Source organism: Peromyscus californicus, unplaced genomic scaffold (genome assembly GCF_007827085.1).
Source record: "Peromyscus californicus insignis strain IS unplaced genomic scaffold, ASM782708v3 Scaffold_12__1_contigs__length_115047231, whole genome shotgun sequence".
Taxonomy (NCBI): Eukaryota; Metazoa; Chordata; class Mammalia; order Rodentia; family Cricetidae; genus Peromyscus; species Peromyscus californicus.
In genome coordinates, this window is record NW_026294413.1 from 94875658 (window position 1) to 94893778 (window position 18121).

An 18121-nucleotide genomic window follows, 5' to 3' on the forward strand; every position below is an offset into this window, starting at 1 on the left:
GGTTGCTCAGAAAATTGGGAATTGATCTACCTCAAGATCCAGCTGTACCATTCCTGGGCATTTACCCAAAGAACACTCCACCATACCACATGGACATTTGCTCAACTATGTTCATAGCAGCTTTATTTTTTTTATTTTTTATTTTTTGGTCTTTCTGGCTCTGCCTCCCGAGTGCTGGGATTAAAGGCGTGCGCCACAGCTTTATTCTTAATAGCCAGAAACTGGAAACAACCTAGATGTCCCTCAACTGAAGAATGGATAAACAAATGTGGTACACTTACACAATGAAATATTACTCAGTTGTTAAAAAAACAACGAAATCATGAAATTTACTGGCAAATGGTGGAACTAGAAAAAAATCATCCTGAGTGAGATAACTCAGACCGGAAAAGACAAAACATAGTATGTACCCACTTATAAACGGATATTAACTATAAAATAAAGGATTATCATGTTACAATCCACAGATCCAGATAACAAGGAAGGCTCAAGGCTCAAGAATGCATGGGAAGGGGAAATAGATTTTTGAGGGTGGATTGGGGTTGGTGTGGATGGGAATAGGAGAAAATGGGTAGGGAGGTTGAGGGAGAATACTGGGAGAGATGACTAGATTTTGGGGGCATTTCATGGGCAAAGTAAAAACCTAGTGCAGTGGAAACTCCCAAGGGTGATCCTAGTAATAGGGAACATGGAGCCTGAACCAGCCATCTTCTGTAACCAAGCAAGGCTTCCAGTGGAGGGATTGGGACACCAACCCAGCCACAAACACTTTGACCTACAATTTGTCCTGCCTGCAAGATGTGCCAGGGCTAAGGGTGGTGTAGAAATTGTGGGAGTAGCCAACCAATAACTGATCCAACTTGAGATTCATGCCATGATAGGTAGCTCAGGCCTGACACTGCTTGGAGGACAAGGACCCTGAGGTTGGATAATTCAGAGACCTAGGATAGAACTGAATGCAACTGGCCAAAAAAAAAAAGTCAATGAAATGATTACTAATGATACTCTGCTATACTTATAGACCAGAGTCTAGCATAATCATTATCAGAGAGGCTTCATCTAGCAACTGATGGGATCAGATGCAGAGACCCACAGCCAAAATTAGGTGAGCTTGGGCAATCTTGCGGAAGACAGGGAGAGAAAGATTGTAGGAGCCAGAGGGGTCAAGGACACCACAGGAAAACAGCCCACAGAATCAACTGAGCAGGGCTTATAAGGGTTAAAAGAGACTGAACTGGCAGTCAGGGGACTTGTATGTGTCTGACCTAGGTCCTCTGCGTATATGTCATGGTGTTCATGTGAGACTCCCAACAGTGAAAGTGGGGACTGTCTCTGACTCTTTTGCCTGCTTTTGGGACCCTTTTCCTCCTACTGGGTTGCCTCATCCACCCTTAATGAGGGGATGTGCCTAATCTTATTGTAAGTTGTCATGCCATGTTTGGTTGATATCTGAGGTGGCCTGCTCTTTTATGAATGGAAAGGAGGAGGAATGGATCTTGGGGAAGAGGAAAGTGAGGGGTGAACTAGGAGGAGAGGAGGGAGGGAAAACTGTGGTCAGGATGTAATATATGAGAGAATTAAAAAAAGAAAAAAAAGAAGTGTGTACCATACTATCTATATATGACCTGAACAGCACAAAACTTTAAGTGGAAATTTCCTTGAGAGATAGAAAATATTAACAGTACTATTAATTTAGTTTCACAATTATGACAACTCTAGTTGACAGTGATCAATAAAATTTAACATGTATTATGTACTCTCGTACTTCACAGATAAAGTGGCTTGAGCTGAGGGCTCTGGGTTCTAAGCAAAGCAACAATAAGGTAAATGCAAACAAGCCAATGATTTCATTTTATGCTCATGCACTAACAAATATTTTAAAAAGCTTTATGCTGTTACCCAAATTTCTTCACATGGGTAAATAACCCTCATCATTCAGAACTATATATGAAATAGCAACTTAGGAAGCCAAAGCCTTCAGAAAATGAAGATGGCAGGCCAGAGGCTGGGATGGCGGGAAGCTCGGGGTCTAGCCAATTAGCAAGTTGCAGGTTTATCAGAGACCTTTCTCAGACGGACAATCGGTGGGGAGACACCCAGTGCCAACACTGTTCTCCATATGTAGGTGCACTAACACACACACACACACACACACACACAAATTTAATAAATTCTTAAAAAAAAAAAAGAAGAAGATGGTGGTGAGTTCTATCTCAAACCCTTTTATAAAGCAATGTTAACTTTTCAGTTCAAAATATTGCCCTAAATAAACCACTCAGGGGGAAGTTTGTATGCAAATAAAGTTCATCTGATCGTAGACATCACTATTAAGTTCCAGTTTGATCTACAAACACACAGTATACAACAGAGGCCACAAATACAATGCTTATACTCTATGGAGAAATTTTAGAACTCAGCATAGACAAATAAGTGCATTTATTTCCCAAAGTCTCTTCATGACAATAAAACAATTTTTGAATTATTATTTGTGCTTATTCTTTGGTGTATTTTAAGAGAGACAGGAATTTTAAAGCTCAGTCTCAAATACCTATTGCTTTGGGTTTTAGGTACTAAACTGCAGACTATTTACACTTCATTTCATCTGATCCTCACAAGACCAATCTCATGCCTGTGTTAGAGAGAAGAAAAGTGGTTCAGAGGCTAGGATTCTTGAAAAGGTGTCTACACAAAGTTCCCAATTTCTTTTAGTGTATTTGTTCTTTGCTCCCTCCCTAGTATGTGGAGAGCTGTGCTGGTATGGATGACCTATTTACAGAGGAACAGGACTGAGAGCAGATCAAGGAGTTTAAGTGCTTCACATACCTAGAAATGACGTGACGTGCTAAAATAAGCATCAATTTACCTTGAACATGAGAAATGATGGACAGACAGGCTCCCAATAATCTGATGTAAGTATAAAGCTGAGTCATTGTTCAATGTCCACGTAGCTTGTCCACTGCCACTCTGAATTACTGGTCCTGCTGTTTCACTAATTTAAATGGCTTTACTGAATGAGATTTCCTTGTAGAAGAATGAAATCAACTTGATGATGACTTTCACCTGCTGCTTTCTTCAGATTCCTAGAAACAAGCAAACAAGGCAATGAATTTAATGAAATTTTTTTCAAGAGTGAAGAGAAAAACCAGCCTAACCTGGCTTTTAAATGCAGAAATGCATTTTTTAAAATGTTGGTGTCCCAGGAAAGGCGCAAAGCTACACAGAGAAACCCTGTCTCGAAAAACCAAAAAAAAAAAAAATGTTGGTGTGGCCGGGCGGTAGTGGTGCATGCCTTTAATCCCAGCACTCTGGAGGCAGAGGCAGGTGGATCTTTGAGTTCAAGGCCAGCCTGATCTACAAAGTGAGATCCAGGACAGCCAGGGACACAAAGAAACCCTGTCTTGAAAAACCAACCAAACAACCAACTAACCAAAAATGTTAGTGTGTACTGGGGATCAACTCTAGAGCCTTGCACATGCTAAATAAGAGTTCCATCACTGAGCTACAATCTCAGATCTGTTGAAATATATTTTTAAAGATTAAAGCTTGGTTTTTTTTTTAAAGACATTGTAATTACAAAGCTTAAGTAATTTAGTAGAAAGTTGTAATCTCTCCTAATCTCAAATCAGCCAAGATAAACATACTAAATCTCAACCAACTAGTGCAGTGTTAGTCACGTTAAGTCCTCTCTACTTGGGAAGCTGACAGGGCAGAGATTCCTTAAGTCTAGGAGTTCTAAAACAAGCTGGGCATCAGAAAGATGACTCCAGCTCTAAAGAAAAGAGAGAAAAAAGAAAAAACGCTCATCAATAGCTTTCTCTGGTTACTCTAATTAAATTATTTATTACTGAACTGAACGCTTCAGCTAGGTATGGTATGGTGGTGCTGCCTCTAACTCTAGCACTTGGAAAGGCAGAAAGACTAAGTTCTAGCCAGTCTGGGCTACATAGCCAGACTGTTTCACCACCCCAAAAGGAAGTTCCTTAGTATAGTAATTAGCAAACAGAAACCTGCGGTGGGGGCCCATGCTTTTAATTCCAGCACTCAGGAAGCAGAGCCAGACCCATCTCTATGAGTTCCGGGCCAGCATGGTCTACAAGGTGAGTTCCAGGACAGCCAGGGTACACAAAGAAACCCTGTCTTGAAAAGCAAGCAAGCAAACAAAAAAGAAAATAGAAATGTTTCAATTTAAAATAAAAGCTGTCCATCAATATTCATTTAAATCCTACTGAATAACAATAAAAACACCTTGAACACATAATTATTCCATGGATAGAAAAGAAAGTCCATCTAGAAAATTTACATATTTAAATAAGTTGTATGCTTCTTTATCAAAGCAAAAACAGAAACTATCTTTGGGGAGGGGGGCTAAACACAGAACCTTATGCTTGCTAAGCACATGCTCTAGAAAAATTAACTATAATTCCAGACCCTAGAAATGTACCGTAAATAAAGTTACATTTCTAAAATACTTCAAATCTAAATTAATTAAGATAAAGTTGAGTTTTTAATATGAGAAACATGATGTATAATCACTCAATTAAGATTTGGCTCTTAGCCAGCAATGGTGGCACATGTCTTTAATCCCAGCACTCAGGAGGCAGAGGTAGGCCAGCCTGGCCTACACAGTGAGTTCCTGGACAGCCAGGGCTACACAGGGAAACCCTGTCTCAAAAAACAAACAAACAAACAACAACAACAAGATTTGGCTTTTATTAATACACACAGTAAATTCTTAAAGACTTTAAAGCAAAAAAAAAAAAAATTAAATAGAAACAGGTTAACAGAAAAAAGGCTAATTTGTACCTAGGTGAATATAACTCCTTTTTTTGGCCTATTCTATTGGTTCAGGCAGCTTGGTTTCATTAACCTAGGCCTAAACTATTTCTTAGTGAAAAAGGTTTTGCTTATTTATGACTTTATTATCCTTGGTGTGATTTCTACCAGATAATATGTATACATAATAATAAGTAATCTATGTTTTCTATGTTACCTAGTGAACCATTTTCCACTTTACAGTACCGTGGAAATACAGTACATAGACAGGTAAACAATTTATAACTGGTTTAAATCTAAAAGTTCTTTTGCATTGATTTGCTTGTTTTTTGGGGGAGGGGTTGTTGGTTTTGTTATTTTGAGACAAGGTCTTGCTGTATAACTCAGACTGATCTACAATTCTGGATCAGTGGCTTTCTTGTGTCAGCCCTCCAAATACTAGGATCATAGGCATATACCACCATGCCTTAATGATTTAAAATCTCCACATAAAACCCCTTCCAACTTGTTCTTTCCCTGGACAGGATCTTAGCTACCTGAGGCTGGCAATGAATTCACCAGATACTCAAGGATGATCTTGAACATGTGACCCTCCTGTCTCTTCTTTCTAAGTACTTGGGGCTACAGGCTTTTGCCACACAAGTGCTTTAAATTTTAGAAATTTTTTAAAACTTCTCTACTATAAATGTAAATTGCCTCAAAAACATATTACTGAGATAATCTACAGTCTAAAATGATTAGATGAAAATGTTTACAATGTGACAAAGCTGCATGTGTATAAAGAACGGACCTCTTAACATGGTTCAACTACAATTCTAGGAATGCTTGTTCCGGGCTTTCAGTATACCGCTAACCCTGATCATCCTATCTCCATCTGCCAAGCATGGATCTAGAGGAAGGTGCACTCCACCTATCTGCATCACTCAGTGCCTTTTCCTTCCCACTCTTCCATATGCTTATTAACTGACACTCATAAAGTATGTATTACAGACCAAAGTAAAGCACTAGAAATAAAACACAAGTATTCCAGATTCATTCATCTACTTATTTTTAAGACACGGCTTCACTTTACAGCCCAGGTTAGCCTCCAACTATTTCCTGTCTCAGTTTCCAGGTGCACATCACTATATCGAGCTCACGATTCTCTCAATTTCTGTTTGAAGGAGCTCACACTCTTGGGTGGGGACTGATTGCTGTGACTTGTTCTATTTCCTGTACTGGTTCCTTCATCAGTTTATGTAAAGGTAGCATTGGGCTTACTGACTACTATCTGGTAGCAAGGCATACTTACAGTACACGAGACCCTTGGTGTACTTTCCATATCAGTCTTTTCCAGAGAAAAGGGTCGATTGCAATATTGATACAAATCCAAATTCTAGGTATGCCTTAAAACAGTAACTTAAAATCTTTGAGTAAGTTTTCCTTATCTTTACATAACCAAAGGGTACTACTCACGGGCTCACAGCTATCCTGAGAACTAGTAAGATAACACGTTCACCTCTTGTGCCAATACTATTATAAATGCTTTGTTAAAATTAATTTATAAAGTCCCCACAACTGCCTTATAAGAAAGGTGTAAGTGAAGTGGGCTGAAAAAATTAAAAATCACACATGGTGATAGAGCTATAATTCAAAAGGTCTGATTCTGGACTCCATTTATTAATTGCTACTCTATACATTATAGTAATTATACTATATAATATGAAATATACATTATATATTATAAAGTACTTAGGATTATAGTGGCACAGAGTAGGTACTCAATGAAGTTCCTTCTTCTCAAACATGTCTATGACATGGTCTGGTATATACGGGGGCAGCACCAAATGTGAAATTCTTACAGTTTAAAAACCTGTGACAGGCCAGGCCGTGGTGTCACACTCCTTTGATCCCAGCACTCAGGAGGCAGAGCCAGGCAGATCTCTGTGAGTTCGAGGCCAGCCTGGTCTACAGAGCGAGATCCAGAACAGGCACCAAAACTACACAGAGAAACCCTGTCTCAGAAAAACAAAAACCAAACCTGTGATAACTCTAAAATCAATACATTTGTACTAAGAACAATGTAAACTAGGAATGCAATCTCATCAGGTATTAGCAGAAACATACTGCTATACCCACAGAAGATAACTACAGGAAAGTAAAAGACACAGGAACTACTCATTAACATACAAGTGGAACCAAGGGTCACAAACTATTAGAGGAACAGACAGAAAGGGAGAGAATACTAATTTGTTAGCTCCCCTCAAACTTTCAAGTCCTGTGTAAACAGTGTTCTTGCCATTGGATATTATCCCTAATAAGAGCTTATTTTATTCATCAGCCTATATATTAAACACCAAGAATATAGTCATGATGGAAAAATAGACCCATCTTCAGGGAGTTCAAATCACTAAATGAGACAATCAAAATATTCTGACACAGGTCAGTCAGAGCACAGTGGTAGAGCTGTTTGTGGGAGGCTCTGCATCTCAGAGGAAGAAAAGAAAAGATGGAAATACTTTTGACACAGAACAAGACATAAAAAAAGTAAAATATATTTGCACTAAGTGCAAGGTAGAAAAAATGTGAAACCCTGGAAGGTCCAGATCTATTCTGGATGAAAAAGCCCATGTAAGCAGTGCTGAGGAGTAATACTTCAGCTGCTATGTGAAGATAAATATCGGTCAAGCTAATAGTCTGTGCAAAGATTTCTGAGAAACGGAACAGGGAGCAATGCTTCTGAACCATGGAGAATATGACAGTGTAAGACAAAAGAGGAAGAAAAGACAGAAAAGACAAGGACTCTATGAAAGATCTGGGTTTTCAATGTAAGAGAGATGGGCATTAGTGATCCAGTTTTAATGTAATGAACTAGAAAAGGCAAGAGCAGAAGTAAAGCAGGAGGAGAAGTCATTAAGAACAGGCGGCAGCAGTACAGTGAGTGGACACAACTAAAAATCAAGACTACATAGTACTTGGTAATGGCTGGGTGCAGGGGTCAAGAAGCGTGAGTCACCAAAGATGACTCTCACACTGCTGGTCTGAGCAATTACTAAAATGTGAATAAGCAGATTTTTGACAAAGTGAAGAAAAAAAGGCTCAAAGGTTCAGATTTAGACATCTGAGATTACCCAAAAGGAATGTCTGCTGGGCATCTGGTTCTCAAGCTTAAAGGAAACATCTGGGGCTGAAGATACAAATCTTCCATTATGTCAACAGCACAGAGATATTAAAAGCTAAGGTTCATGGATGAAAGGGTCCCAGAGCACTGTTTCGTTAGAAAGTGCACTAATGGCTGGGCATAGTGGTGCATACTTATAATTTCAACACGGAAGGCAAAGGCTCAGTTAAAGATCAGCGTTGGCTACACAGTAAGACCCTTATCTAGGCTCCCTTCCCTCAAAGATCACTGCTAAGATCTGAAGTATATCCACAGGCGCTTTGATGCATCCTCCAGAGAGTGAAGTCTAATTCCCCTCCCTTGAGTATGGACTAGACTCAGTGACTCATTTCTAACAAGTAAGATGTAAACACGAGTGACTTTTGCTAGGTCATAAAAGTACTTCAGCGTCTGCCTTCATGCACTCTTACTGAAGCCAGCAGTCGGGATCTAAGCATATCTGAACAGTCCTACAAGGCTTGCTTGTGTGGCAACAGACAGGTTTGCCAATAACCACTTAAGTGAGCAACCAGGGGAGCCTTTAGAACTGTGTTATTTGGACATTTTGCTCACAATTGTATAGAAACCCTAAGTTAGAAACACCCTGCCTCTGATAGGTTCTTTTCATTTGACTGATCAATTTTTGAGACAGGGTCTTGATCTGAAACCCAGGCTAGTCTGAAATTTGGGATGATTCTCTGCCTCAGCCTCCCAAGTGCTTGGATTACAGTCATGTACCACCATATCCTGCTGCCCTTGGTAGATTCTTGATAATGTATGTGATAATAAATGTCAGCTGTTATGAGTTACTAAGCTTTGGGGAGCAACAGATAAACCAATCCACTGTAAGAAACATACTGAAATATAAAAGCCTAATCACCATGAAAAAAGTCTGAAAAAGTAGTCAGGTGAGAAAAATATACAAGTAACAGCCAGACAAAGCGCCCAGAAAATTGTGACATTATGGATAATATGTTTCTTCAAAGAAGTAGCCAAAGACATGCTCTGTTTTAAAATTATTTCCACAAGACTCACTTTGGAGGGGTAGAAAGCAGACTCTTTCTAACTCTGTTATTATAGTTATACATTCCCCCCCCCCTATGTTATGTTATGGACTTGATGGCATTAGTTTATTTATCTAGGAGAAGGCAGTTTTCACATCCTACACAAGAGAACAATCGTAACAGACTAAATAGGATAGCAATCTGCTTGGTTTTAAATGTCAGTTCTGACTTGATTGTGACTTCTGACAATGTTGGTTCATCTATTAAAGTCTTGCATTTCTTCATCACTAACCTAGAGGATTTAGTACCTCGTACCCCAGTGTTACAGACCCAGTAAACAGGTGTCACCGCTATGATCACTAGTAGTAATAAAAATGTGGTGGACTTCCCTTTGTTTGTCTCACACTAACTGTTTCTACAACCATAATACAGAAGCAAAATTGTTACCTGATTTTATTTAGTCCTTAGTTTTTGGTTTTTTGAGACAAGTTTTCTCTGTATAATAGCCCTGGCTATCCTGGAACTCACTTTGTAGACCAGAATGGCCTCAAACTCATTAAGATCCACTGGCCACTGCCTCCCAAGTACCAAGATTAAAGTGTGTGCCACCATGCCTGGCATAACCTGATTTTATAATCATACTGAGACTGATAATTTTCATTCTAACATTTGAAAATAAAATATATGCATTTTTAATTGCTAAGATTTTCATCAGAATCTTAATTTTTTTTTAAACTATTGTGTGGTATTTGAGTGTGGGATTCCTTTGGGAAATCAACTTGGGTTTGTCAGGTTTGAGAAGCAAGGGCTTTTATCAGCTGAATCATCTTTACCGTAAGTTAAAAATATCTACTTTGCCAATGTCATTAACATAAGGGCAGAGGCTAAGGAGATGGTCTAGCCAGTAAAATGTTTCCATGCAAGTATGAGGATCAGAGTTCTGATTCCCTGTAGGCACATAAAAAGCACTTGCAGTTATATGCATCTATAAAACCCAGTGCTGAGGAGGTAGAGACAGGAGTCTCATGGGGACATAGACACCCTAGCTAGGAGCTCCTCCAGGTTTAGTGAAAGATCCTGTCTCATAACAGTGACAGAGAGCCAATGGCATGCACACATGCACACACTCGCAAATACACACAAATACACATGCATACAGACATTTAAAATGCTGCATAATCAAAACTGTAAAATGATACAGGAATTAAAGAGCTATCACACTGGCATCCAACAACTGTATATACCCATCTGATACAGTTTCTTCAGGAAAATAACATGGAGCAAAACTAGGAGGAAATATAGTTTTTTTAAAGAAAGATTTATTATTGGTTTTTTTTTTTGTTATTGGTTTTTGTTTTGTTTTTTTTTTTTGAGACAGGGTTTCTCTGGATAGCCCTGGTTGGTCTGGGACCCACCCTGTGTAGACCAGGCTGGCCTTGAGATCACTGAGATCACCTGCCTCTGCCTCCCGAATGCTGGGATTAAAGGTACATGCACCACCACCGCCTGGCTAAAGAAACATCTTTTTATTCTATGTAATATGACTGTTTTGCATGGATGTGTGGATGTGTGTGTGTGTGTGTGTGTGTGTGTGTGTGTGTGTGTGTGTGTGTGTGTTTAGTGCCCTGGGACTGGAGTTGCAGACGAGCGTTAACTGCTGAATGGGTGCTGAAAATTGAACCCAAGTCCTGTGAAAGATAACATGTAATCCTAACTACGGAGACAACACTCCAGCCTCAAGAATTTCATAAGTTTAAAAAAATGTAAAGTTGGCCGGGCGGTGGTGGCGCACGCCTTTAATCCCAGCACTCGGGAGGCAGAGCCAGGCGGATCTCCGTGAGTTCGAGGCCAGCCTGGGCTACCAAGTGAGTCCCAGGAGAGGCGCAAAGCTACACAGAGAAACCCTGTCTCGAAAAAAACCAAAAAAAAAAAAAAAAAAATGTAAAGTTGACAAACAGTTTAATCAGAACTGAAGAACAAATAGAAAAAGAAAACTCCAAACAAAACAGGGAAAGTCTGAAGTCAGCTGAAAAAACAAGCCTGAAATCATTCTTTCCTTTTCCTGTCAAGCTTTCCCCATATCCTTCATTTTTACTTAATACTAGAAAGGTGTGGGAATTTCCAGCAAGTTGGCCGGCTGCCAGTTCCATAAATCGGCAAGGAAAAACCCCCTTTCCAGGGGTCCCTCCCTTAGGCAGCTCCAGGCGCCGGGTCTGACAAGCTTTCTGAGAAGGAGTATTCTGGCTGCAGACTTTCTGGCTCCACAGCCATTGTTTGCATGGCAGCTCTGCTCCTTATCCAGAGCCTGGATTAGCATAAGAATATCGTCTTTTCCCTTAACAAGCAACTCGCCCATTTTCTTTCCCCAATTTTAACCTCTTTCCCAGCAATCAGAACCCCAATATACACCTATGCAACTGCACCAAAGCTCGTCAGGGTTATTCTAGTCGTGATAATTTTTGTAACAGTGAAAACACACAATCTCATCCAAATCTCAAGAAGATAATTAGCTTCATGAGCTATTGAGAGTGTATCTGTGACAACACAAGCCTGCTTTTTAGCATCTAAGGAATAGAAAACCTTTCAGTTTGAATATAAATAAGAAATATCAGTCTCTGAAGCTGCTGGCAGCTACTCTGGGACCAGAAGACAAACTAGATCCTTGGAAACACTAAATGTTCAAGCAGTCTTGTCTGAAGCTTCAATTACTCAGTCAAGAGCCAATAACTTGCCGGTTGTGGTGGTGCACACCAGTAGGCTAAAACCCTAACTAAGACAACGTGAACGCAGAACCAGCAAAACAACCTGGTGGAAGAAAAGGGGCCAGTGGGAGTGAGGGAGCATGGGTAGGGAGGTATGGAAAAAACAAGCTCAATGTATAATACATGAGAATGTTCTCACATTAAGATGACTCAAAGAGCATACAGAGTGATTTAATAATGACATTAGCAGCTATGTAGTTTATTACTCCTGGTATTTCCCCTCCCATATTTACTAGATCTGTGGTCTTCTCCACCTTAGCTAACGTAAAGTCTCAGCCATTGTGTGCATTCCCCCCACTCCTATCATCAACCATCTCTACCTTCAGATTATATCCTGACCCCACACACTAATCACTACCTCTTCTGTTGTCTAATTTAAGACACTGGTAACCTTTACTTGGATTATTTGAACAGCCTCCAAAATGGTCTACAAATACCCCACAAATACCTTTATCCACCATATATTCACCACACAGGTAAAGCAATCCTAATTATGAACATGATAAACCATACCTCTGTTTAAAGCCCTCTGATGGCAGCCTGGTAACCTCAGGCTTAAGTAAAAGCTTAAGTCTACAAATGTCCACCAGACTCCAGTTCCTCTACTCTATCTGCATTGACCTATGGCTCTTCATTAAACAAACTAGACCAAAGCCTTTGCTCCAGGACTGACACATGTACAAGGCTGCCACCTACATCATTTCCCCAGGATAACAGAGAAGATCTAGTGCTATATGGCCTCTGAGCTAATTCAAAACCCTTGTCTTACTCAGTGACTATTCCACCCTATCTAAATTGTAATGGCACTGTCAATGGAGGCTTTCTTGTTATTCTCCAGCCAGGTACTAAGGTACATTGATAAACCACTGTACCCAGCTTCACTTACTGTTTTCATGTTTTGTTTTGTTTTTTCTAGACAGGGTCACAAGTAAATAATATTAAGAATGAAGAGTCCTAGCAATAATTATAATTAGTAACACTCAATATTGATAAAAAATAATATTAATATCAACATTTAAGAGGCCTAACTGCTTGTAGCTCAGTAGTAGAGTAATTGCTTAGCATGCCCAAGTCCCTGGAATCAGTGCCTAGCACTGCTCCCGGTACCCAAAGAAAGCCCTTTTAAAAGGAGGCCTACTGGGTCAGTGATATTGCTTGGTAAATGAAGGCACTTGTCAAACCTAATGATCTGAGTCCAATCCCTGAAATGAATATGGTGCAAGGAGAAAACTGACTAGGCCCAAGATGTCCTCTGACCTTCATATATTCACCATGGCAAGTATCAACCCCTCAACACATAAATAAACAAGTCAATTTAATAAAGGAATTATTCTACATATGTCACTTAATCCGAATGCTTTGTAAGCTGGTATTCTCATTATCCATACTTTCATAAGAATACTTTAGCCAGGCGGTGGTGGCGCACACCTTTAATCCCAGCACTTGGGAGGCAGAGGCAGGAGGATCTCTGTGAGTTTAAGGCCAGCCTAGTCTACAGAGCGAGCCCCAGGACAGGCTCCAAAGCTACACAGAGAAATCCTGTCTCGAAACCGCCGCCCCCCACAAAAGAATAAATTTGAAAATCAAGAAGTTGGGCTGCAGGGATGACTCAGTGGTTAAGAGTGCTTGCTTCTCTTCCAGAGGACCTGAGTTCAGTTCCCAGCATACACACATCTGGATGGCTCACAATCACTTGTAATTTCAGTTCCAGGGGATCTAACGTCATCTTCTGACCTCTGTGGGCACCCACACACAGGTCTGAACATGCCTCCCACAGACATACATGCACATAAAAAATTTAAGGGAAAGAAAGAAAATCAAGCATGTTATTGCCTGGTTTCCTTATCCCCCCTCTTCCTCACCTCCTCAGCTTTGAGCTATTCACATGCTAAAAAGTGTTGTTCTATCCAGCTACCCCCACTCTCTTATTTTTTTTTTGAGACAGAGTCTCACTAAAGTTGTCCAGGCTTGCCTCAATAATCACCATCCTCCAGTCTCAGCCCAAAAGTGGCCAAGATTACAGGTGTGTGCCTCCATGCTTAGCCACTGCATGATTGTATAGAAAGATATTAGATACTAAAATTAACTCAAGATGATCAATGATACATAAACAGACCAATAAATTAACTATAAAACACAGGTCACTAAGATGGATGGAAGGGAAGATAGGGAGAACAGTGGAATTGAGAGTAGTGAAAGGCTTTGGTATATGTTATTTAAAATTTTGCGTCACTCATGTAGTCTCTTAAAAATTAAAGAAATGGTTTCTGAGTCACTTAGATTAGAAATTACCCTACTAACAGTTACAACTATAAGGTGGTGCACAAGAAGTCATTACAATGAAGGATAAAGTGATGAGGTGAAATGTCACTGAAGAGCATCAAAAGACTGACCACTCTGGTGGCATGAGCATCCCTGAAGGTCCACGAGTCAAGGCCTTGGTCACAGGATGGTACAACTGGAAGATGGTGAATCTCCTAGGAAGCCGGTCACTGAGGAGGATGCTGGAACCCAGTTTCCCCTCTATACCTCTCAGGGCTAGGAGGGTAGCAGTCTGCTCTGTCAGGAACTCTCACCGTGGTGCTGGCACTGCCAGAGGTCCAAAGCAAGAGGGTCGTGAACTAGAATCCAGAACTCCAAGCCAAAATAAATTGTTTCTCTTTGTAAGTTCACTACCTCGGGCAGCTCAGGACACTAAGGGAAACTGATACAAACGCAACTGGGTCTCGGGGCGTTCTTGAAGGGGGAACAATTCTTTCTAAGATGAAGATAGAGTAAAATTTTTAACTCTTAAGGAAGGTGACTCAAGACACCGAGCAGCTACCACAAAGTCCTGGCGTGACAAGGACACGAGGAAGGTGAAATGAAGTCGCAGCAGTGACAGAGACTTTCATAGTGAAGAAACGAAGAGTGAATTAAGAGTGAATAAATAGAAAGCATTTTCTATGACTTGATTTTCTGATTTTCCTTACCTCAGGGATGCGGCTAGATAAAACTGTAGTTCCAATTTTCTCCAAACAGCTTTGACCTATGCTTCCATCTCATGAATTCCAAGACAGTATCAAACCGATGCATATTTTCATAAATCTGCTTAAAAAAAAAAAGACTTATTTAAGAAAGAACTTTTACTGTCAAAATAAAATGTGTAAAATCAGCACAAAGTATTTCATAGGTAAAAGCATTCATTTTCAAAGTAAAAATCAATGAACAGTTACTAACCAAAGAAGAACACATACTTCTATGGAAAATAAAGTATTAGTTAAAAATGTCCAGTTAGGCAGTGGTGGCACACTCCTTTAATCCCAGCACTCGGGAGGCAGAGCCAGGCGGATCTCTTTGAGTTCGAGGCCAGTCTGGTCTACAAAGTGAGTTCCAGGAAAGGCTCAAAGCTACACAGAGAAACCCTGTCTTGAAAAAAAAACAAAAACAAAACAAAACAAAAAATGTCCACATTAAGCTTAAGATTTTAATGAACAGTATTAAAAAACAAAACCAAACCCCTCCAAGAACTGCTGAAAACAACACTGAAATGCACAACTTTCTTCCAATCTCACTCTCCCTCTCTTACTGTAATTTTCATTTATTTACTACGGAGGGATCCCCCGCCCCTTGCAGAACCACTGTGCAAGTGGAGGGTGGAGGCTGGGGACAACCTGCAGCCACTGATTCTCTCATTCCACCATGTGGTTCCTAAAAACTGAACTCAAGTTACCAGGCTTGGCAGGAAACTCCTCTACCTGCTGAGCTATCGTGCTGGTCCTCTTACCACAAATCTTTTTGTTTGTGTTTTGAGGCAGGGTCTCACTACGTAGCTCTGGCTGGCTTGGCACTCCCAGTGTACACAAGGCTGGTCTTGAATTCAGAGATCTTCTGTCTCTGCTTCCCCAGTGCTGAGATTAAAGGTATGCATTACCATTCCCAGGCACAAAAATCCTAATAACCAGTTTCAATTTCATTCCAACTCCTATTTATAATACTAGGATTTGTAAGGGTATTGCATTTGATCGAACTGATCCAATTCTGGGAGGCAGATTTCAACCACACTAATACCATCCTTAAGGACCCTATTGCTTCAAGGGATATTTATAAAAATGAAAGGTGGAAAACATTAACATTTTTTAATTTATTTAAAGATATGCATGTTTATTTAGAGCTTGTTTTCTTGTTTTTTGAGACAGGTCTTACTATGTACTCTGGGGCTGGCCTGGAACTCATGATCTTCCTGCCTAGCCTGAAATTTTAAAAACAATTCCACTGACAGCTGTTTTGTTTTTTTTTTTTAACTAAAACTTCAAATAAGATATTATTTCATATTTCAGAAGAAAATTTTTCAAAAGCAGCATGAACAAAACCTATATCTCATTACAAGGTCAAATCCCTTTGTCTTCAGAACATTCAGTATGACAGCATGCGGAGGTTTAATAGTCTTGGCAATAGTAACTAAATCCACATCAATTGGGACAACTCAAAATAGTCTAGTCTATCAGTCTTTCTTAAAGACTCCACTCAGCAGACAGGCTACCACAGCAAAATCTTTTTTGTCCAAGAAATGAGCATGACCCTGACAGCATAATTGTAAAACTGTCTGTACTTAGGAGGTTTTCAGGATCTTCTCATGTGTAATCTACAACATAACCAGGTCCTAGAATTTTTCAGATCTACTCTTAGATTGTCACTAGGAGAAATGAGGGAAGGTAGAAATAGATTTGAAGATTAGTGTTTTTATTTTTCCAATCCAAAATCTTGATAATCTTGGAAGAATTTCTAGTAAATTAATAAAAAAATAAATACATTATGCTTCCATTTTAGAAATGGCATATTTTACTCCAAAGTCTTATGAGGGAACTATGAGTTCACCCTGAAAATGTATACAGACGTAGAGATGAGATAATCACAGTGTTAAATTAATTTGCATACAAGTACAAATAGTCCACTAATGTATCATTACTTAAACATCGATCAAGCCTTATTCTAATTTTACCAGATACTTGCAATGGATCAAATGATGAGTAACATGAAAAACCCATTATTCATTATAACACTAATTATTGTAACTGTTTCCACAGCTAAAAAAGGTTTGTGCTTTAGGCTAAATCTAAAGTTAATTTCTACAAAGAGAAACACAATACCCATCCCCAATGTTCAAATACACCAGAATTCCAAAGTCCAAATTATCTAGTCGCCTACTACTCTTACATGAGAGTAACATAAAATAAATTTCAGGAAGATTTTTTAAAATGTTAATCTTAGGGGCTGGAGAGATGGCTCATAGTTAAGAGCACGTACTGCTCTTCCAGAGGACCTGGGTTCAGTTCCTAGCACCCACGCAGTGGTTCACAATCTGTAACTCCGGTTCCAGAGAATCTGACCCCTTCTTCTGACCTCCTCAGATACCAAGAATTCATGTGGTGCAGTCACATAAGCAGGCAAACACTCACATAAAATAAATAAATCCTTAAAAAAAAAAAATCTAGGGCCTACTGAGGAAAATCAAGTATGATTTTATTTCCATAACTCAGAAGTAAACAAGACAATGAAATGAAAAGATGTGCTTCACAGTACAGCTCTTCAGATCGTTCTTTACATACTAGAAATTCAAAAGCTGCAGAAGGGCCTCTACAGTGCAATGCTACAGTCCCGGAAGCACCAATCTGTAACTACATACAAGCATAGGTCCTGACTACATAGGCGAAATGGTCAATCACTGAACTTACTAGGCTACTGATCACAGCCTGTTAGCACTGTGAATGTGTGTTCACCAGGGATCTTATAAAATCAAACACAAGGGTCAGTGAGACGGCTCAGCAAGTAAAGATGCCTGCTGCCAAGCCTAGTAACCTGAGCTCAAGCCCTGGTCCCATATAATGGAAGGTAAGAACCTACTCCTTCAAGTTTTCCTCTGACCTCAACACTCATACCACAGCACATGCAGGCATGCACACAAACATACAAAAATGAACTGAAATGTAACAACAAAAAAAGACAAACACCAAGTAAATGCAATTTTTCACTAAAGATTTTGTGCTAAAATTTTCAAGCATGTTAAGATAGAAAAGTTCAAAAGTAATTTTCAGTTTCTGCTTAGATCAATTTATGCTGTACTGTGTAAAATAAGCCTTAATACAAGAATTATTAAGTAACAGACACTTAAGGTCAACAATTGTACTTATCCATAACGTGTTTGTTCCTGATGGATTTCCCTTGGCTTATTTTTGTGGATTGGGAATTGAATCCAGGGCCTGGCACAAGTTTGGCAAATACTCTTATTATTACTAATATACATACACCCAGGCACTAGTGATGGTTAAAATATCTTGGTAACTTAAGATTTAAAACACTTAAAGAGATCTTTATAAGAAAGGGAAAGAACAAGACAGACACAGAGAATCTATCTGCATGTATACATGTAACAAATGACTCATCAAGAATCTATGAAGCCTCCT

General features: G+C 39.6%; 1 protein-coding gene across 1 annotated transcript in view; it reads right to left on the reverse strand.

Moving 5' to 3' along the window:
- Positions 1-18121, reverse strand: part of Bmpr1a (bone morphogenetic protein receptor type 1A) — a 113978-nt gene that overhangs the window by 37995 nt on the left and 57862 nt on the right. The window contains exons 2-3 of the mRNA XM_052733971.1: positions 14651-14765; positions 2864-3080 (exon numbers count right to left, since the gene is read on the reverse strand). Of these exons, the coding sequence (XP_052589931.1) occupies positions 2864-2930 (67 nt within the window). The 5' untranslated portion in view covers positions 2931-3080; positions 14651-14765. The remainder of the gene's footprint in view (positions 1-2863; positions 3081-14650; positions 14766-18121) is intronic.